This window comes from Topomyia yanbarensis, chromosome 3 (genome assembly GCF_030247195.1).
Source record: "Topomyia yanbarensis strain Yona2022 chromosome 3, ASM3024719v1, whole genome shotgun sequence".
NCBI classification, from domain to species: Eukaryota; Metazoa; Arthropoda; class Insecta; order Diptera; family Culicidae; genus Topomyia; species Topomyia yanbarensis.
This window is the reverse complement of record NC_080672.1, coordinates 118754231-118777454: the sequence shown is the minus strand read 5'-3', so window position 1 is coordinate 118777454 and position 23224 is coordinate 118754231. Positions and strand designations below refer to the sequence as shown.

Below are 23224 nucleotides of genomic sequence, written 5' to 3'. Positions count from 1 at the left end.
CAACCATCCAGCTAAGAAAATTACCTACTCTATTAGCTCGTTTACAGAGTGCCCGAAAACAGGAAATTTCACCAGACCAGACTCTATAAAGTCATTGGTGCGAACACTACAAACGACAGATCGTCACACACAGGGGGCCGTAAATCGACACGTTTTATGGGAGACTCTTCCGCTTTATGATTTCTGTTTCCCTGGCTGTAGACTGACGGAAGGACAGACCGGACGATTTTTGCTTCTGGTCTGGGTCCCAGTGCTAGTAGCTTCCAGTCTAGAGTGGTAGTAGGGCTCGCTGCTTCGAGGCAGCTGTTTTCCATTTTGTTAGGTTGTAATAATACTAAATCCTTTATATATGGTCCGAATAGGTACACGATATGCTTTCTGCGCTCTGTTACCGGTACCGGAGGACGGAAGCAACATACGAGCATTGGCATTGTAAAAAGATTCAATTTAATGAACACGAATGTGCTTTCTTCGGTGTCCTACAGAATATCTTTGGGTAAAATTAAGTAATAACCATTATAAACCGCAAGAGTGTGATGTGTTTTATATGTTTATCCATTGCAATATTTTTAATGAACTAAACAATTATTGTTACTGTTGTTAGTCTCTTATCGTATGAATAAACCTGAGACTTATGGAGAAAAGTTTAACGGAAAAACGGAAACGGAGATTCGAATTTGCAGCATTTATGTTTCCAACTCACAGCATTAACCGCCATGCTATCTTCTGGGCTATGACGCACCGGAAAGAAGAGATGAATATCGCATTGGTATCAGTGACACTCGTCCGCCTTTCAAGCGAGATCTCACAACCGTAACCTGCCACTAATCACAATTCATCTATTTTTAATTCGTGCTGGATACCGGCTTGAGTTTTGTAAATCGTCTAATATCACACCGATATAGTTCAGTACCCATCGGTCTTCGGCGGGTGGTACAGTAGGGTTGGACAAAGGTACCATTTGGGTTCTAGGATAACTGTGCAAATTCTTGGCTCGATCCCTGAGACTATATTTTTGCGCCCGCTGTTTAATGTTTACATGGGATTTTGCATGGGAAAATTAACTCCAGGAGTCGCCCATTACTTCCTAAAAATAATTCGTTATGTGGCTTTTATAGGAATCAAACAAAGAACCAAAATCTCAAAAACCACGAAACGATCTGACGCTTGAGAAAAAAGTTATTAAGCAGAATCCGATTGATGCTCTTGCTGATATTCATTTTTTCTGGAATCGCTGCTGTAGGTTGTCCAATTATAAGTAATTTTGTTTTAATCTTCTCTTAATGTGTCTAAATCATTTAGCTATACTGTTTGGCCACTTCGCCAGAGTTTTGAAGGATAAATTGAGGCTTTTTTGTACATAATAAGAGAAAGTTAAAAATTTGGTATATAATTTGACCGTCAGAAGCAGTGATGCTATGAAAAGTGAAATTTTCATCAATCTTCAGGGCATCAATCAGTTTTTGCTTAATAACTTTTTCCACGAGTACCAAATCGTTTCGCGGTCCTCTAGACTTTGTTTCCTTGACGTATTCCCTATAAAAATCAGACATCTATTTATTTTTAGGAGGTAACGGGCGACTCTTGGAAGAATTATTTTACAAAAGACAATTTCCCCCATACGAAATCCCGCAAAAATATAGTTTCACCGATCGAGCTAAAAATTAGCAGAGTTGTTCTGGGGGCTAAATGGGACCCAAAAAGTTATTCGGAGCAAATTTTTTTTTCATATAACCATGTCCGACGATATTAAGCATTTGTATATTTGTGTGTGCTCTAGAATGATCGCGTGGCCTGTGAATATGGTACTTATTTTTTGGTGTGCGTTTCAGATATATGAGCGTCAATTTTTGTGATTGGTCCACTTGAAGGCATGAATCTGTGCTGCTAAGAACGAGAGAGTTAACGGTAAAATAGGAGCAATAGAAATTTTATGAACAGCTCTCATACTAACTTGAAGAATGATGTGAAAAAGAACTGTAAAATTTAAAATCGATTGGTCCAGTAGCTTTTGAGTTATGATGCATATTGTCTCCACAAATAGCGTGAGAATGATTTTCCGGATAAAATTTATTTGACTTTTTCCTTCTCACCGGAGAAGGTGATAATATTTTAATTTCGTGGAAATCAATTGAAACTTCAAAAAATACATTTAATTACAAAGAAAAGCGGCAAAGAAGTATGATAGACTTGTTTTTTCGTGTTTTGGAATAACGACAGCAAAGGCAGCGAACGCAAAACGGATACCGTGATAAACTCATTCACTCATTCTCCGGCTGTTTTATTTATCCGGGGAAGTTGTGTGAGTGCCAATAACTTTTCGTGTGAAAATGTGAGTTTTTATTGTCGCAGTAGCAAACTATCCGGGCGCATTTACTCATATGAACGATAAATGCAATGCCTGGTTGAGGTACTTCTGGAGATTCGCTGTCACTCACTCACCGACAAATCGTACGTATGACAAAAAGTACCGGCTGCGTCGCACATATCTCATTTCGACATGACTGAATAGCTTATTGGAAACTATTATTGGCGAAAAGTTGGTTACATCTATAAAGCACATCGAATTAATTGTTTTAATATTTTGTAGAACATTATGCAGGGTTAGCTCAAATAAAATATAGTGATTTCATACCGGCTTGAAACTTCGTTCGAAACGATCACAAATCTTGATAGCTCCTGGTCTCTAGGTAAGTTTTTTAACAGCCTTTTTCAAGGCTATCCATATTTTTTTCGACAATTAGTCTCTCTCGAGACTACCTACCTTTTTTACTCAATCAGTCTTTTTCAAGACTAAAACATTTTTCAAAAACAATTCAGCCTAAAGAAATATTTAATTCTTCCAACATGCCTGGGTCCTCACAGAAAGGCCGTGTGCCAAAAATTAAAGCTAAACGGAAAAGGGTATCTTCGCCACCCGAAAATTCAATTGACTGCAGCAACTCATTCGATGTTTTATCCGAATGTGAAGCTGATGAAATTTCTAAATTTCATCGCATTGTGCATAATGCCAATGAGAAGAAAACGCAATCACCTCCGCCGATAACAGTGATTTCAGATTGGCCGAAGAGGAGAATGTCGAGTTACAGCGGAGGAATTGATTGGCCACAAACGACTACTCCAGTATCTTACGGAGAAGTTATATAAATTTTATTCATATGATTTCAAGACAGATAGACCATTCAAGGCTGTCTTGAAAGGGCTACCACAAGGTCAAAGTTTGGATGAAATATCCACCGAATTGAAAAATTAACTTGGCTTTTCTCCTTCACATGTTATTCTTATGAAGAGAAAGACTAGCGGAAATAACACGCCAGTACGCTCTGGAATTATCCAGGAGCCTAAATAATTTTAACCGTAATAAGGTTAAAAATTTGAAAGTATTTGAAAAAGCACGTTTTATTTTCCACGTGTGAGTAAAGTGGAAACATTATAGACAACATGGGGGCAGAATTCAAAATCTGACCCAGTGTCGTAGATACCAAGGCTTTGGGCACAGCACAAAAATTGGATTCCAAATGTATGATCTGTGGTGATAAATTGCACACGAAAGATACTTGTCCGGTGAAAAAAAACCACAAAAAGTTTCAAATGCGCTAATTGTAGCGAAAATCATAAATCGAATTTCTGGGGTTGTCTTGTTCGAGAAAAAATTATAAATTCTCGTTCTAGACAACAAAAACAACAAATAAAAAATGTACATACTTCTTTAGGTACACGTCCAAACGTGTTAATCCGATTCAAAATAGATTAACAACTTCTACCTCCGTCACACCATCCTACAATGGTGTGTCATCTTTTGCTTCAGTGGCAGGAAACAAGGCCAAAATAACGGGCACAGTTACCACGCCTCCAAACTCGTTTGATCCCAACGCATCCTTTAGTCCAATGAATCTAGGTAGCGTAACAGAAGAAAAATTAAAATACCTGCAAGACTCTATCTTACCTATGATGATTGCCATGTTAAATTCTACCTCCATATTTGAAGCTTTTCAAGCGGGGTGGGAATTTGCTAACAAAATTGTAATGAAATTAAAGTTTAACAATGAATTTAAATAATCATTTAAATTTATTAAATTGGAATAGTCGTTCATTAAAAACGTGCCAAGACGAATTTTTCAACTTCTTGTGGATACAAAATGTGCATATAGCCGTTGTAACTGAAACTTTTTTAAAACCAAATATTAAATTGAAGGGTAACTCTACTTTTGTTATCCATCGATTTGATCGAATTGTTGGATTCGGCGGAGGAATCGCAATAGCGGTTAATCGCAGGATCTAACATTCCGTTACGCCGCCTCTTGACACCAAGGTGATCGAGAGTTTGGGTATCGAAGTTGAAACTGATCTTGGTATCGTTTTTATTGCTGCAGCCTATTTGCCTTATCAGTGCACTGGAGAACAAATTAATTTCTTGAAAGGAGACTTACAAAAACTTACAAGAAATCGGTCGAAATTCTTCATAATCGGTGATTTTAACGCCAAGCACCGAGCCGAAAATAATGCTCAAAGCAATTCCAACGGTAAACTACTTTTTAGTGATTACTCTGCTAGTTATTATTCAATTTTGTTCCCGAATGGTCCTACGTGATATTCGGAACTTCCATCCATCAACAATTGATTTGGTTTTGACAGATCAAAGTCACCTTTGTAGCGAATTGATTACACATGCTGACTTTGATTCTGATCATCCTAGGCACCTAGTCCAGCTATATTGCATACATCACACGTAATCTCGTCTCTTCGGTCATCGGGACGCACATTTGCCGCCGGTCTTGAGGAAGCTCTTAGTTCCCCCATCACAGACGAGGCATTCCTGCCAGCGACCAGCAGCTGTTCCGGTCCTGTGGTGGAGTCGGGACGAGGAGTCTTCCGCAAACCTACCTCAGACAAGTACAATGCATCTGTGAGATCTGCCTTGCCTCAAAGCTCTTCGATTTTCAGCCATGGTCAACGACGGAAGAAGCTGCTGTTATACTACCAAAATGTTGGTGGTATCAACTCAATCGTCGAGCAATACTGCCTTGCAATATCCGATAAGAATTTTGACATCATTGTCTTCGTCGAAACGTGGTTAAATGATGACACGCTTTCCAGTCAGGTGTTCGGTACTGTATACGAGGTGTTTCGTTGCGACCGGAGCCCTAGCAATAGCCGAAAATCCACCGGAGGCGGCGTATTAGTAGCAGTTAATACCAATTTGAAGGCAAAAATTGTCGAGAATATTTCTTGGACTTGCCTAGAGCAAGTTTGGACGATTATCGAGCTTGGCGACCGTAAGTTGTACTTGTGTGCGTTGTATGTTCCACCCGACCGCGCTCGTGACATCGAATATGTTGAAGCACACTGCAGCTCAGTTTTTACTATCCACGAAGACGCTAACGCAGTTGATGAGATTATGATACCAGGAGATTTTAATTTCCCTAGCATTTCATGGAAGTCTTCCCGCAACGAATTCCTTTATCCGGAATTGGACCATTCCGTACTAGCTCAGCCAAGTTACTACAAATCAATTCTATTGCCAATAAAAATAGCCGCCATCTCGATCTTTGTTTTGCCAGCGCTCAGATTTCCGCCACATCAATAGTGATGGCTCCCTCTCCTTTAGTAAAGCCAGTGATGCTCCATTGATCGCTACGATTGATAACACTGTGGTGCATGATTTCGGGTTTCACCACTTTCTGTCACTAACGATTTCCGTAAAGCCGACCATCGCAGTATCACAGACCATTTTCCACCATCGATTGGGAAAATATTTTGGACCTCGTTGTCTATGACTTTCAGTGGGAACACAGCTTCCACATCACGAGACATGTGTGCACTTTTTTCAGAAAAATTCGCGAATGTGTTCACAGACGAGGCATTAACTATTGAGCAAATCAAATTCGCTGTAATCAGAGCTCCACTTGTGGGTCAAACTCTGGGTGCTATCGATGTCAATGCAACGATGATTACCAGAGCTTCCGCTCGACTTAAGTCATCTTTCAAGCCGGGATCGGACGGGCTCCTCGCCGCTCTTCTGAAAAGGTACATCGAAGCATTGGTTAGTCCGCTTCTTCAAATCTTTCGAACATCTATTGATAGAGGTATTTTTCCATCTTGCTGGAAATCAGCGAACATGTTCCCAGTCCATAAAAAGTGCAATGAGCGAGTTAAACGACGATATCGCTATAGCAAAAATGGAGAGATTTGGAATAAATGATAGTATTTTGCAGTGGTTTCGATCCTACCTCACTGACCGAGAGATAGCGGTTGTCATAGGAAAATGCCATGCCCCTACATTTATTTCTACGTCTGGAATACCTCAAGGAAGCCACTTGGAACCGTTGACGTTTCTGATATACTTCAATGATGTACATCTAATTCTGAAGACTCTACGATTATCCTTCGCGGATGACCTCAACATTTTTCGCCTAATTCGTTCAATTGAAGATTGCGGAGTTCTCCACCAGCAGCTTCAAGTCTTTTCTGATTGTATGTAAACCCGAAGAAGTGCTCGGAAATATCTTTTTTCACGGAAGAAGGATTCGATTTATTTTAACTACCGTCTACTAGAAACAGAAATCGAACGTAGCAGTCACGTGAAGGATCTGGGAGTGATTCTGGATTCTCAACTTACGATTAAACAACACGTCTTCTATGCAGTTGGTAAAGCGTCTCGAGCACTGGGATGCATCTTCAGGATAGCCAAAAACTTTACGGATGTTTATTGTCTCAAATCGCTGTACTGCTCTTTATCCCGATCAATTCGAGAATATTGCCCTGAAGTGTGGAGCCCAAACTATAATAATGGCGTTGAGAGAATAGACAGTGTGCAGTGTCGCTTTTTACGTTTCGCGCTCCCTGGATTCCCGTGGAGAGATCCTGTCCGATTCCCTAGCTATGAAAACCGATGTCAGTTTTTTTTTCGAAGGAATACTGCAAGAGATTTGTTCATCGCTGACACGCTGCAAGGCCGTATAGATGCCCCCAGCTATTTTGGAGCAAATCAACATTTTTATTCTTTGTTTGTAATTATTTTATGATTATTGTTTTTATGTGCTACTTGATTATTAGAAAAAGAGATTAGCATTTTGGCCAGCATCATTGGGGCTTTGATACACCTGTTAATGCATTAAATAAAAAATGAAGAAGCGCTTTTGTGTTCAGCGTATAGCGATTCCAGGATTTCTTCTTAAAGAGCATTATCACAGTTTGCTTTGACATCTTTCTCCTAGGTTATGCGAAATATGGTCGGTGTTAAGTCAGACCGGACTAAGTCGCAAAACATAAAAAATGAGATAATTATAACACTGGATAAACAATTTCTTCAGCTACATTCGACTTTTGCCAGATTTGAGATATGTAACCATGAACAAGAATTATGGCAAAAAATAATTTCCAATTATAACGTAGAGGATGCTGCGATTCAAACTTTAAACCCGTTTTTCTCGAAATCATTATTTTGTCACTTAGTCCGATCTGACCTAACACCGACCATATGTTCCTTTTAAAGCCAAAGTGTGATTGGAGTACAAGAAAAGCCTTGTAGGTATATCGTTCGATTAACAGAAATCCTCCAATTTTTCCTCAAAGTTAAAAAATTTGAGCCTAAATATCATAGAATTATATTTTTTCCATCATTTTTATACCAATTTTGAAACGGTATATCAGGATTTTCAAATGACTAAATATCTAATCGAGTTTGTGGACATATACATATTTAAATTTAAGCCAAATGTATCTTACAGGATATTGATGGAAAAGGAGGTTGGTTCAAGATTATACCAGAAACGAGGAAAGAAATAAAAAAGAAGAAACGAATATACTATTGACAGAAAAAACTGTTCTTTTCTACTACATTACCCAGAATCTTTGAAAAGAGTCTCAATTTAATACAAATCTTGTTTACTCTTCTATACACCTCCTTGGTCATATGATATCATATGTGCGTATGAACCGGTGGAATCTGGAATTATGTTTTTTCTGCTTTCACGTGGGACTTTGTCAGTACTAAGATTCCTCTGAATACACTGCTCAATTAAAGCAAACCATTTTTCTCAAATTAAAATATTTTTTGTAATTAGCCTAATAACCGTTAAAGCTTTTGCGAAATTTTAATAACATCCCGAACGATTTTAGATCGATTTATAGTTCTCTACATAGTTGTAGAAAATGAAATTGCCCATCCAATTCACACTTTTAGTAATATTTCAATATCTGTAGCCATACCTAGTGACAAAAATGTTAAACACTTGCATTAAAAAGCCTGAGTTATAAACAAAAAGTCTTTAAAATAAAAAGTTGTTCTGGAGCCCCCGACAGTATAATTTACTTTTGATTGTGTAAGTAGGGGTTTGCCCACTACTGGGGTTCTTGTTTGCCCGGACCCTTCTTTTCAAGGCGGCCTAGGTGCCTCTACCGGAATTTCGGATGTTCGTAACAACAAATAACAAAAGTAATCAAACAAATAATTTACTATATTTATCGATTTTTATTCCTCACTTCCTCTTCCTGCACTGCGTGCTGCTCGGCGATCTTCTGCTGTTGGGAAGGCGAACGGCTTCTTCCGACCGGCCGGGACTACAACGGCCGCGTTCTTCTGATGGTGTCGTTGGCTGTTCCGGCAGCGGTTCTTTACTTTTAGCTAGGGAGGTGATCTTGGCTCCTTTGTTGGAACCTCCCTAGCGGCGATGGTAAATTATCGCCGGATCTACTCGCTCCCCGTGAGAGATCCCAGAAATCACCGCAGTGTACTTCCCAGGGGGCACCTTTGGCCACCCTGCTTCGCACTCCTTGACGTTTAGCTGTGAAGGAGAGCTAGGGTCGTTCGGCTGATCCTTCACAGCGAGAGCGGAAAGACGTCTTCTGGACCCTTTATACGTAGCCGGAGAAGCGAGTTATACGTAGCCAGAGAAGCGAGTCGAACGGGATTGTCACCGTCGCACACGTGCACTTCATCGCACTGGTTATTGTGCCGGGAAACTGTCCCGGAAAAACAAAACTACTCGAGGCGCCTGTTCGATGCCGTGGTCCGTCACTATCTAATTTTTATACAATGGACGCCTTCTTCACGACAAAAACAAAACGTTCAACCGCCTCGCCTCATAACTGTGATTCCGATCTGCAGCCTAGTCAACACACTTATTGCAGCAAGAGGAGAGCGGTGGCCTATCTAAGCCCTATGTTATTTAATTTATACACAAATCTTCAACAAAAATCACTACACCTATCTGTACAACCAAACCAGCTCACAAACGCGAAAGTATATAAAAATTTACAAGTATGAACGGTACAAAGCAGCAGTGAGCATAATTTAACGTAAACAATACACTCTACCGAGAAAGTACGCACGAATAGGTATATTTCCACCCAATGCTACAATTGTAAATGAAAGGGCAAAGTCTATTCTATCGCATACTGAAGTTTTAGAGATGCCGATTTTTTTAGAATAAATTTGTTCTACCAAATACACCGTGGATCATTCAAATTATAAAAATGTCAAAAGATCGACAACAATTTTAAGAAACTTTCCTAGAGACATTTTAAATCTAAAACTAACCATTTGAGCGAAATCATTTTTGTCTTCCTAAATACAACTTAAATCAAAGTGCGGTCTTAAATTACACAAAACACTAAGACTTCATTAAAAACAACTCTCTTGTCAAAACGCTTCATTCCTGGTCAATTTTCCAAGGATTAGCAGGTAATATGAGAAGTCCCACTCAAGACAAAACGTTTTTAGGCACCGGAACACGTGCATCATTCGATAGACCTAGCTAGCCTTATCGCGTTGAACGCGAAAAAAGAGAGAACCTTCGTCCTAACTCATATTATCACCTTTTCTTCGCCGGTTTTTGCTAGTTGTATCGAAATTGCTGATTCGTTTTTCCTGTACATAGTAGAAGAAGTTTCGCGTCGCGTTTCTGCCATTACACATGTATGAACGCAAAGCACTCGTCGTAGACGGGTAGTAAAATAGCATGTCACCCTGCAAAGGGTGGCGACGCTGACGCCTGGACGAGTTGTGGGTGATACAAAAAAAGTACAAGCCTTTTTTATGGTGGAACATGTCTTTATTTGTCGTTTGGCAGCCGCCTCTTTTGCGCAACGGCTACAAAGGCAGACGAAAGTGTGCCCGAAGCCATGTCCAATGGAATACAACTCTATCTGATGAAGTTTTGCGAAGTGGTTTTGAATAAATTCCACGCATTCCTGCACGTGCTGGGTGTGTCGTTACTTCATCTGTACAGGTTATGTAAGGCAAGACATGATATGAATTTTAAGTTCTATATTGATTGACAATTTTCTACAAGACCTATCTCCCATATTTAGTTCGAATCAATTGATCTGATAAAAATTCAAAACGTTCAATTTATATTTTCTCTTATCACGTATGATGATGAATTCAAAATAGTACAGTGTTTGCATAGGAGCATCCGGTCGCGTTTAACATTTTGATTGATCCTAGCAGGTGTTTGAATGACAAACCAGAAATTCGTATATTGAACAGATAAAGGATAAATACAATGGACACGGATTTGATGCGTTCCGGAATGAAATTTTATACTTTTTTGACTTGGCAGCTTACGCGCCTTCACCACGAATAACAGCAGCAAATCAAGCAACTAAACGTACAGTGAAATCGACACCAACTAGGAACATTGTAATCACTTATGCGAAATGCACCATTCGAACAAGCTGTAATTCCTTTAATGGGTTTAGGAGAACATGGAAGCAGTATAAGCTTAAAATATAGTTCTATCTACTTTGACGAAATCTGTGCCAGCCGGTGTTATTATTGGTGGGTAAGCAGTGAAGTGTAATACACGGTGATTTTTAGAAAACTAAGCAGGCATAAAAACGTGCGATTTTTGTCCTCTTCAAAACATACCGTTCGAATTATTAAATTCAAAACTGAAAAAAAAGCATTGGTTGAGCGACGAAGCTCATTTTGAGTTCAATCGGTTTATCAATGAGTAGATTTGCAGAATATACAGCGAGGAGAATTTTCATGAACATTTACAGAATCAATTACACCAAGCAATACGCACGGCTAGGTGTGCATTGAGAGCAGAAAGCATCATCAGAACTTGTTTTCCACAAAAAAATGAATCACGTTGCTAATATCACCTGCGGATTTATCTCCCTCGGTTTTCTGTATCTCAGCTTGTTGACTTAGCCATTCAGTCCAAAATGAGCTTTATCGTTAATTCCCTTTTTTTGATTTATTGCTCTTGAGTTTGGCGAACAGTTTACTTTTCAATGAATTTATTTTGGGAAAAATCTAAGGTTATAGGAATTGTTTCAAGCGTGTATCGTTAATTCAAAAATGGTACAATCTATCTGTCTTTCGTGCGTATTGAAATTTGTCGAGTTCTTATAAAACATCCAGTAACTATTTAAAATTATTGAGTAGAATCGCATCATTCATATAAGTTCATAATCGTTCTCATATTTTGGGCATCCGCCCGAGCTAATCTTAGTTCAAGCGATTGCGAATTGAAACCACCACCAAAAGCAGTATGTACATAATTATTTAATCGACCCATCTCAATTTCAACTATTTGTAAATTATACATTAAGCTGGCACCCTCTATTAAACTTCTGCCAGCCGCCACTCAACCTCACACTATTGCGGGTGACCGACAAGAGCGTAGAATATATTACGTAAAGCTGGGCTGAGCTTAGTGAAAACCCCCGGCAGCTTATTGAATAGGTTTTCGGACTAGCGAGGTGGTGAAGAAAGGGGGAAGGGGAAGGATAAACTGGATACTTTCGAAAGCAAAACACTCACCTGGCATCGATTCGTTCCAGCCGATCCAGACGGTTCAGGTGCAGCTCCCGCAGGTGAAACAGATTCAGAAAGGATACCGCCGGAAGTTGGTTGAACGAGTTCCCGCTCAGCGAGAGCGTCGTCAGGTTGTACAGCTTCGAGAGCTGGATCGTCGGGATGAGCTGGAAAAGTTTAAGAGGTTTTCAAATTAATTATGCATCGGTTTTATCAATTCTTGAAAGCATTGTTCTGGATAGAGGTTATTTAAAAGAAAATGAGCTATACCAACAAGTTCATTATTTATTTAGATAATCTTACCGTGGTGTATTATCAGTTCAATTATTTGAATGATTACACGCATTTCCCAAAATTTCGAAGTTCACTTCAAATGCAGGTAACGTTTTTGATTTTTATCTGATTTCAAGACTACTAGTTTTATTTTGAAGGGAAATGAAAGTTTGCAATTTTGATATATTTGCTAAGGTTGCTTCAAACCATGAATTTTTGTTATAATATATCTGAAGTGACCTGATAAAAAATACTTTTTCCACAAATGTATTCTGTACACTCAGGTGAACCATATCGAAACGGTCCAATATTTTACATTCTATATGAGATTATTGTAAATTTTTAAAATGTTCAAGAATATTTTAAAAATATGAACGGTGTGGAAACGCATGGTGATTAGGGCAAAATGGGTAATCTAAAATAAACAAACACGTTTTACAATATGTTTAAAGTAGTGCTATGCAATTTTCAAGATATTATTTATATAACTAATTAGTAAACAAATTCTTTCACAAAAATAGGATCATAATCATAAGAAAGGCTCGATAATACTATATGGAACAATGAATCTATTTTTTAATTTCGATTATAGCGGTTTTAACCTTAAGGTCATTCGCCTCTTCGGGTTAGAAAAATCTCTTATGAAAAATTTCTAACCCTATGTGCGGGGTCGGGACTCGAACCCAGGGGCGCTGCGTACAAGGTAATCGATTTACCAACTACGCTACGCCCATCCCCAATGAATCTAATTTTTTATGACTAAAAATTTACTCAGCACCTCAAAATTAGTTTAAGTTGTGATTTTCAACCAAATAAAGCTACATTCTAGGTTTTGTCCCACTTTTGTTTCATCGTCGTTCATTGCGTTGTCTGAATTAGTAAGCAGAATAGTTACCTTGAGCAAATATTTCGAAAATCGCAATTTTACGATAAAATATAATTTCAAAAAGTTAAAGTAGCTTTTTGAACCTGAATTTTACACTGCAATAAATCTAAAAGGCCAACTAAAACGCAAATACAAAATATAATGTCCTGAAAAGTATAGTGTATGGCAAGCTATTTGTTCTTGTGGGATGAAATCTAAAACATTAGTAACCACAGGCACCATGAACGGTATCATCTATCGTTAGGAGTGTCTCACAAAATGTTCGGTGACTTTTCTGATTCAACATGCAACTGAAACTTTGTTCTAGCCAGCTGGCGTACATATGCCATTTTTTTTACGGACAAGATTGTTCGGTATGAACAGAATCATATTGTTTATGTTCCTAAGGCTTGTTATCTTCCCAACTCACAGTGTTTCCAAATAGGCAATAACGTGATCGAATTATTTTGACCACAAAAAAAACGATTTTTGCGCTATAGTGTCTTCAGCAAAGCTTGTTTTTAAAATATTTCCATTTCATAGAAGTATTAGTTTGGTGATTAATCCCCCTAAATCTTTAATGCGTTTGATTCGTTCGTGTATGTTCGATTCGTACAATATTCGGAGACGATTTAAAACCTGCATTGAATGAATTGGCTGCTGGTTCATTTGACGTTTTCGCTAGTCTTACTGAATATTGAAGATGAATGTGACTGAATGTGATCAATTTTCATACAATGAATTTGAATATTTGTAACTTTGCTACAGACACGACAATAGTCGATTTCAGAAAGAATTCGAAATGATTTTGTTCTATATGAATGCTATAAACCGGTTACGTATTCGATCGGACGGAAACTAATGTATAAATGGTAAACAAATTATTGAGATGCCGAGTCTTTATTAAAAAATACCACTTTATTAAATATATACAACTTTCACGATACATAATTGACGAATTATAGTTATTTTATTAGGGATCTTGCATTGATCATGAAGCCTACATTGCGAAACATGACGAGATGAGCCTAGTGCACAGTGATCGGAAACGCCAAAAACGTGAACATAATTCACTAGAGGCCAATCCATCGAATATATTCACAGGGTGTCTTTGGAAGAATTGTTTGTATGAATACAATCTGATAATAATTGAAATTAGTCATGGCTTACTATGATCGAACTAAAGAAAATAACTTTTTATGCTGACGAGGTAGAAAGTTGGTGTCTTCGACAAAGTTTTAGAAATGCTCACAGTAAAGAATTTTGTTGAAGAACTTGAGCTTGTGGGACTAAAGGTTATCGAGTTATAAGGCGTTTTCTATGGCAACCCCCTTAAATCTAGTTTTTTATATAACTTTTTTCATTGTGACTTTTCGTGCAAACTATGTTCAAGACAAATGTTGAATTACCAAAACTACATAATATTGTAGAAGACTGTATGTAAAAATACTCATTCGTTTCAAAATTATTGGAGATTTTTACATTTTTTTACACCAACTTCAGCTACGTATAAGAAAGAAATGTGCGAACCAAAATGCACGAACGGGCACTTTTTTCCTTGTCTAAACTATGCACAATAAAGCTAAGAAGGGTTGGTGCGTGGCACTCTAGAACCCTATGAATAGGGTAAGCTTACTTTTTCATGTTTTTTTTACTTTTTCCATACAAAAATCAACAAAAAAATTGTTTTCTATTTTTTTCGTAAAATTTAGTTATTATTAGTATGACATCCTTTTATAAGCATTAAATTCATTATGACATGTCTATTTGAGTATATATTATTTTGGGATCTCCAATGATATTAAAAACTTTACATTTTTGCTCCCACGTCTAAAAAATCTGAAATATTCAGGTATAAGTTAAAATAATACTTGTAATTAAATATCAAACCAAGAATTTAAAAAATTGGGGTAAAAAAACTTAAAAAATTTTTTTTGCTGATTTTTGTATGGAAAAAGTAAAAAAATATGATAAAGTAAGCTTACCCTATTCATAGGGTTCTAGAGTGTCATGCACCAAACCTTTTTAGCTTTATAGTGCATTTTGATTTGCACCTTTCTTTCTTATGGGGTTTTTCATTGAAAAACCCCGGGGCGGTGGATTGCATTGGTGTTGCATTTTCTAGCAGAAGAGCAGGCCACTAGACGTGTTTCATTCCCACTTCTGCTAGAAAGTGCAAAACCAGTGCAATCCACCGCCCCAGTGTTTTTCAATGAAAAACGACATTATACGTAGTTGAAGTTGGTGTAAAAAAATATAAAAATCTTCAATAACTTTGAAACGAATGAGTATTTTGACGTACAGTCTTCGACAATATTATTTAGTTTTGATACCTACACATTTCTTTCGAACATAGTTTGCACGAAAAGTTACAATGAAAAAAGTTATATTAAAGAAAAACTAGATTTAAGGGGGTTGCCATAGAAAACGCCTTATAACTCGATAACCTTTAGTCCTACAAGCTAAAGTTCTTCAACAAAATTCTTCACTATGAGCATTTCTAAAACTTTGTTGAAGACACCAACTTTCTACCTCGTCAGTATAAAAAGTAATTTTTTTTAGTTCGATCATAGTAAGCCATGCATAATTTCAATTGTTATCAGATTGTGGGGAATATTCATACAAACAATTCTTCCAAAGACACCCTGTGAATATATTCGATGGTTTGGTCTCTAGTGAATTAAGTTCACGTTTTTGGCGTTTCCGACCACTGTGCAGTGGTAACTAAAACAGCATCACATAAGTCAAATTCGAAGACGTCAAATTGGCTCCGCGCTGACTCCCGAAATCGTATTACTAGTTGTCTTGTCTTGTCTTAGGGGTAAACGGCCGAACTCCAAGGTCCAAGGTCTAAGATGATAGGTAACGGAAATCGATTTTCATTTTAAAATCAGAGATGAGGGCAACATGGAATCCTGTAAAAACAACTATCAATATGGGTACCGTTTAAATGAGAGTTGTCATCAAATGACGAAATTTGATGATTTAGGCCATTGTGAAAACTAAGATGGCGGTTTCCGATAACCATCAAATTGACAACCAACATCAATATAAGTATCAATTGTGAAAGGTTGGTCAGTAGATAACGGAAACTGATGATTGAGGACATTTTACAATCCAAGATCGCAACTTTCGGTTACCACAAATTATTAAACCCACCATCAACATCGGTTTGATTTGAAAGATGGAAGTAAGGAGACGACGGAAATTTATGATTGAAGCATTTTTGAAATCTAAGATGACAACATTTGCATATACCGTCAAAATGTCAATTGTCGACTTCCCTCGCGACTTCCGCTTATCGTTCTTGAATGTGAATAGTTCTCGGCAACTATTATGATGTAGCCGCTCTGATTACGTTTAAATCACTACATACATATGTATATTGAAAACATAAGTTGGCTTCCTGGCTCAGCTAGTTGCCAAAAATGACAGCGAACGCACTTTAAGCAACGTTCCCATCGCCACGAGTCAATGTTGTTAACTCGACCTGAAACATATCGAATGCAAACAAACTTCATCATGATTCAGGTAAAAAAACGTTCGATTTTTGTGGAGAAGAAGCGATGCAAGAGAAAGCCTGATTTCTCATATATTGTTAATAATTGCTTGTTTTGAATACAACTTTAAACATTGTAGTACATTTCATGTTAACAGACCTTGAACGTTTGGGCAGACTTCCCAAATGAACATCGAACACCATGTTCGCTCTAATTCTGTGCTCATCTTAAACCCACATTTCGTGTGCAAACTTGAACGCGCTAATGCGTACCGAAACACGTACAAATGTTCGTCTGCACAATCGAACCCCATATACGTACGCGGTGTTCGTACACACAGATTCTTGACATTAGTTTTCTTTTTCTATCACTCATCATCACTAGTGTTGACTCATTCTGTTTTGTGTGTGCCTTTCTTGTGTACGCACACGGAGTACGTACACAGTAGACCTCTCCACATTTTGAAAAAATACTACTAATTTTCCTTGGTTTTGATATACTTTTCTATATGAAAATCCAGTTAACAAATTTCATATTGCGATTAGAACAATGTTCACCTGTTAGAACATGTTAAGATATGTCTAAGGAACAACCTTTGATGATATGTGGGCATGTAGGGCATATTAAATCAGAGTGTAAGTGATCTTCCTATGGAAACATAGCAAAAACACGATTTTTGATTGGAGACACCTCTAAATCATGTCCAAAATAAGCCATTATTGGCAAAAGTTCTTAAATTCACACCTAGAACAAAAATTTGAGCTGACCCATGTATATTTCAAAACTTTTTCAAAATGTGGAGAAGTCTAGTACACAGTGTTTAAAGTTTGCACATAGTTCGCTTGGGTTTGGTGTTCGAGGCGAACCTGTACACAAAGACAAAGCAAGTTTGTGGTTGAACGCGTGCAAGAAATTTTGTACACTGGTGCAAACTTATCGATGTTCATGGGAAGACTGCATTTGCGTTTATTGGAACGGTTCACTTCCATAAGATGAGATCGTGAAAATGCGATGTTGGTTTTCAATAGAAATTAAACAGGCAAAAACGTCAAATGAGCAGAAGCTGTTATTCAATTAACAGTGAACTCATACCCGACCAGGCGAAATTAACTGGCCAATAACCCGAGCATACTATTTTCTGGTATCATATCAAAACCTGGTATTAATTTATTATCAATACCTCATTGAGGTATTGGGTAGGTGTTGATGAAACATTCTTCAATATCTGCTTAATACCTCAATGAGGTGTAATACTTCATTTTAGTATTATTTATGTATTCCAGTGATTTTTATAAATACCAAATCAATACCTTATTAAATTTCTCCATGCAGTGAATTTTTTTTATAGGGAGACTGAAAAGGTTTTGTTATTATTTAGGTATCGTTTCATTATCAACCAGTTATTCGAAGTACATGTCTCAGTTATTATTTGAGGTATTTTACCTCTTATGCAAGGCTTCTCAATACCTTATTGTGGTGTTCAAGTATTGGGCACACCATACATGAATTTGGTATTCTGAAGTTAATTTCTTCTGCTTGGGTAGTGACTCAAATGAAGACGGCAGCAGAAATCAACTGATATAGTGGTGGTATGCTTACAGTGAATAACTCGCAGTTTCACTGTGAAAGTGTATTTTCGTTTGAAATTGACATTTTACCAGACTTCTTAGTACACTATTCATGGATTTGTGAGCTGGTTCCCGTTTTCTAGTATTTCTAGACTCATCATTCGTGCTCGTGAAATAGTTCACAAAGCTCTAAAATATATTTTGTCGGATTTATGAAATAGTTCTCGATCCCCAGTATATTATACACCATTCATCATTTGCGTCATTCACAAAATCATCAAATATTCAAGAATTCTTGAACTATTTCTTGATTCAGAGTATATTATTCACGATCACGATCACATGCTTGTGAAATTCAAAGGATATCTCTAATCATTTTCATTTTCGTGCAACGCTGTACATGGTCTTGAAATTTGCAAGAAACTCTTTCACTCATTTTGGAATATTAATTGTAGATTTATGTTTATTCCGCAAAATGGTTCATGAAATACAGTGGAGACCAGTTTTTGTCAGCCCCTGGTGACTTTTAGGCTGACAAAACGGGAAAACTGGTTAAAAAGTCGATTAACACGGACTTACACGCTTGCACAAAAATGTTGGGTTTAGTTGAACAGTGTATTCAGATGAATTTATTGAGTGGAAAATTATTTTTGCAGATTCAACCGGTTCTTTGGCGCCAATAATTATTTAATCTTTGGTTTTAAACTGTGAAGTCTGTCATTTTTTTCGCTGTTTTTCACTTCTTTCTGTTTTTTTTCTTTCAAATCTTACCTTTTTGCTTTGATATCAGATATCAACGGTTCATACATTTTGAAATTTTATCGCATTACAATAATTTTTTTATCTCCTAGATTTTTGATTTTAGCGATTTTCGTTTGTTTTGACACTATATGCTGATGTTTCATGCTATTTTTAGATATATCTCGACGAAATTTTTTTTTTCGGCTTTCAAAATTTCACGTAGGGTTACAGTGCCCTAATTCATCTTAGCTCCTGTATTCATCCCACCCATTCGAAAACATTAGTTATAGTGTCTGCTCTCTCTATTTAACGCATTAGGTCAAAGGGTAGGAAGAATAAGGGTGCGTTGTATTCGTCTTTTCACTTCGCTCAAATGCGAGTATTTTACATTTTCCAAACCAGATTAAGCAGAAAGCCATTTAAGCGTAATCCAAATCGAAATAGTGTGTCATCCTGACTAATGAGATGCATAAGGACTCGTCTACCCTACTCCCCCTTTGTATTTTTTCGAATATTATGAAATCAATATTCAAACGCTAGACCCCCTATTGAGCTAAAAATAGCATAGATTCCTTTTTTCGATGTAATAACCATATTATATAAGAAAATTTAAGGTAATCATTTTCATTGATATGTTCCATATTGAACACCTCAAGTTCTCCACACAAACTTTGGTTTTAAACTGTTAAGCCCCGTTCTATTTTTTTCAAAAATTTCTTCACCAAGAGTTTCCTGTGACACTTAAATTTGGTCATTGTTTTCTTTCTGTTTCCAATAATTTTTTTTTATTTTGTTTCTCAGAGAAATATTTTATGAACAAGAAGTATAGAGATGTGGTGATCAAACTTATTCGATATTCGTACCTTTTTAAGATGTGGTTTAATATCCCTAGTAACAAATACGGTTTTATGACACTGTTGGAGTCTCTCTTAAAACCTAGATTGGACTTGTAGTGTGCTATAAAACTTAAAATGTTACTTGGGATAGTAAACAGATTTTATTTTTTCTATCGTGTATTCGTGTCTTCTTCTTAATTTATTTTCTCACTCTAGGAGGTAGCTAATCCAATCTAGAATTACCTTCCTTCCTAATCCGATCCTGTCTGACAAAATAAATTGGCCCAAATTCAAAACTATCTTTTTGATTCAACGTAATAAACGAAGGATTTTATTGAAACTTTTGATTGAGAATCAATTTTGTCCTTATCAACATTAAAAGAGAGATGATTGAAATAGTGGAAAAAATCTTTGAGTTTTGGATCCATGTCCATTTTCCTTCGGAGTAGATTCAATTTATCAGAGGGTATAGATGTATTTTTGCGCTCAATTTTTTTTCCGAAAGAAACACATTTCACATTGTCTCAAGAAAAAAGATCAAAACCAATTTTCATAATTTTCTATAAGAAGACATTCCAGAGTCTTTACTCGCTGAACACAGATCACAACAGTAAACGAACAAGAAAACATCGCACTGGACCATACATTCAGTAAATTCTCTATTGAAGGTTTCTATCATAATATGGGATAAGAGCGAATACCACATATCAAGAAGACAGAGTTGCCCGGTCAGTTCAGAATATGGAGACAGTAACAGCAAAACCTCTTTCGGATAAGGGTTGAACTTTCCATATCTACTTTTATATGAAGCTACCCATCTTCCTACAATAGACAAAACCGTTATTTCTCATTTACTATTGCGATTTCTAATCAACACTTTGCTCGGTATATGATTGTTTCCGATTCAATTCCAATTTTAAACGTTTATATTAAAAACTACGCTGCTGAATATAATCTAAGGAATTTTAATGATATTAAATACTAATGCTTGCAAATCTGTGTTAACAATAAAAACCAATCAGTGCTTTATGTTGATCAGATGGCATTACTTTTCGATTGACTACCAAGAATCGCTATAGATTGGCTTCGCAACATTTTGAAACAAACTGAAAATACTCTAACATAACTCAATCTCTTTGCCCACCAAATTCTCCAAGTAGCATCCGTCTTGCAGTAGGTGCACATCCACTTCAGTCCTCCCGTGCCTTTGAAATACCTACAGAAGCAACTTGTCAGATGCCTTAGTGATGAAAACGCACCATGTGTATTCGAGAAATGAGAGAGCTGTGAGTGTCAATAGGCTCATTACCTTACATACCTATAAACCCAACACAAAACACAAGCAGAAAATAAATTAATTTATCCCAATGGATATGTCGCACACCTGTAGTGTTGAAATCAATCCAAATTAACCCTAACCACCTCCATTGCAAATCATCGTGTGTGCACGACTCGAACCTATCTCATTTCCATCTCGCAAGGTAAAGAGCGCAAGATAAACCACACCATGCACACCATAAGGAAACGGGTGCGAGTATCTTACGGATTAACTGTGTGCGAGTTAATGCCACCACTGTCGAATATCCATAGCGTTTACTATGGATTTTCGACACTGGATGCAATAACTCGCACACAGCTAAACCACGTGAAACTTTCACCCATTTCTTTGCTGTGTGCAAACTTCACCGTGCGCTCTTCACCCTGCTCGATTTGAAACTTTGCCTGTACATGAACGATTCTACCTTTCGGATGATTTAATCATCATGTTGCTCGTTTGGCAAACGACGGACGAATGATTGAAATGGACATCTCTATTGATAACTTTTCGTATATGCTTGAGCTGCTTGGGTGATTCCTATTGACAGCTCTGTCTTAAAAATTTACCTCGCGAATGGCAATTTTCCCTTGTTTCCTGAACTTTTTAATTTTCCCGATTTTCAATAGTCTACTTTTATTGCACAAATATAAATTGCCAATAATATTCACGTTAGACGTTTCTGAAACGGCAGATGTATAAAAGATTAAAATTCATCTATTAATAGCAAAATTATAAGAGTCCAAACCTTACATAGGCGATATTTCAGATTTTAGAACACCTAGCCCCAGATAGTGGGTAAGACATGTTTTAATCGGTGGGATATGTGGGGAGGAGGTCGTTCCATTAAGTTGAGACTGCAGATTGGTTCATCTGTATCTGGGAAATAGCCACATACACAGAGGCATTTTCCGATCTCGATGAACTGAGTCGAATGGTATATGAACGAAGAATTTAAAACCTATTTTTTTCTATTTGACCAATAATAGGTTGTAATCCCGATTAACAAATTCAAAAAAAGCAATCTGTCCCCAGAAACGTCACCATACCAGATGTCCAATAACCTGCAGTTAGATTTACCAAACATACATTTTAAATTAAAAAAAGGTCTTTTGTAGCTGAGCAATCACTTACTGGAAGATACTTAAACGAGCGGAAAGTTTACTGCAGCCTCAAAGATCCCATTGAGTTTCGCATCAGGTAATCTGATAAAAAATGGGACAGTCATAATAATAAATAACTTACCGTCAAATTGTTGTCCGCCATGTGAATGTGCTTCAGGGCGTTAAGCCCATTGAAGGCACCAAGATCCAACTCCGTCAACACGTTGCCATCCAGTTGCAGCGACCTTAGCTCCCGCAGTGCCTCGAAGCTGTCATTAGCAACGAACTCAATCAGATTGACCGATAGATCCAAGTGGCGTAGCGACCGTAAAAATTGCAGGTTGGTATCGTATGGCACCTCAAGCAGCTGATTATTTTTAAGCGAAAGTCGCTCCAATGTTGTAAGCGGCCTGAAAACATCCTCATCAAAGCTGACGATTTGATTGTTTGTCAAATCGAGGCTCAGCAAGCTGGTCAAGCCATGGAATGCGGTGGGATGAATCTTTTCTATCCGATTGTCGTTCAGCAGCAGGATCTCCAACAGCTGAAGACCCTTGAAGCTGTCCTTCAACAGATTACCGAGCAGATTGTTGCTCAAATTCAGCGTCCGAAGTTTGGCCTGCGCCTCAAAGTTTCTCGACCCGAGTGTGTCCAATCGGTTGTGGGAGATGTCCAGCACCTCCAGCTGATAGTAGAATCCGAGAGTAAAGTGCACATTGGTAATTGCGTTGGAGCTAAGGTTGATGTGTCGCACATCCGGATTCAGCTGAATTGGGACGACCTCGAGGGATGCGTTGATGCACGACGTCCGCAGGTTGCGGTCGGCCTCGCAGGTACACAGTGATGGACAGAATCCAATTATTCGCTCCGGTATGCAGATTAGCAGCAGCAGGAGACCGGCCAGCAGGTTCCGTCGCGAGGGGCACGCTGTTGTTAAGGCGGACGACACCTTTCGAGATGGTGATGGCGATGATGATGATGGTGACGACGACGACGCTGTCATGGTCATGTCAAGTTATCGTTTCTTTTTTACAGCTTTTCCCTGTGTTTCCTTTGTTGCAACGATGAACCGCTGCGCAGGGTCGGTCTTTTTGCGGAGGTGGTGGGAAGAATTGCTTCAGAGTGTCGCCGACCGGTACCGATTCAATTAGGAGCGGCTTAACTGATGAGCATCTGGAACGAATTGGTGGAGAAAGAGAAATATCGCTGTCAGATGAGTGTTCGTATAATTTGGGATGATTTTTATTTGGTTG

The 23224-nt window shown here is 37.8% G+C and overlaps 1 protein-coding gene across 3 annotated transcripts in view; it reads right to left on the bottom strand.

The window, feature by feature from the left end:
- LOC131693432 (leucine-rich repeat neuronal protein 3-like) overlaps positions 1-23224 on the bottom strand; it is a 441590-nt gene that overhangs the window by 7253 nt on the left and 411113 nt on the right. For all 3 annotated transcript variants that reach the window (XM_058981234.1, XM_058981235.1, XM_058981236.1), the window contains 2 exons: positions 22114-23144; positions 11777-11937 (listed from right to left, as the gene is read on the bottom strand). In XM_058981234.1, coding sequence (XP_058837217.1) covers positions 11777-11937; positions 22114-22980 — 1028 coding nt within the window. In that variant the 5' untranslated portion in view covers positions 22981-23144. The remainder of the gene's footprint in view (positions 1-11776; positions 11938-22113; positions 23145-23224) is intronic.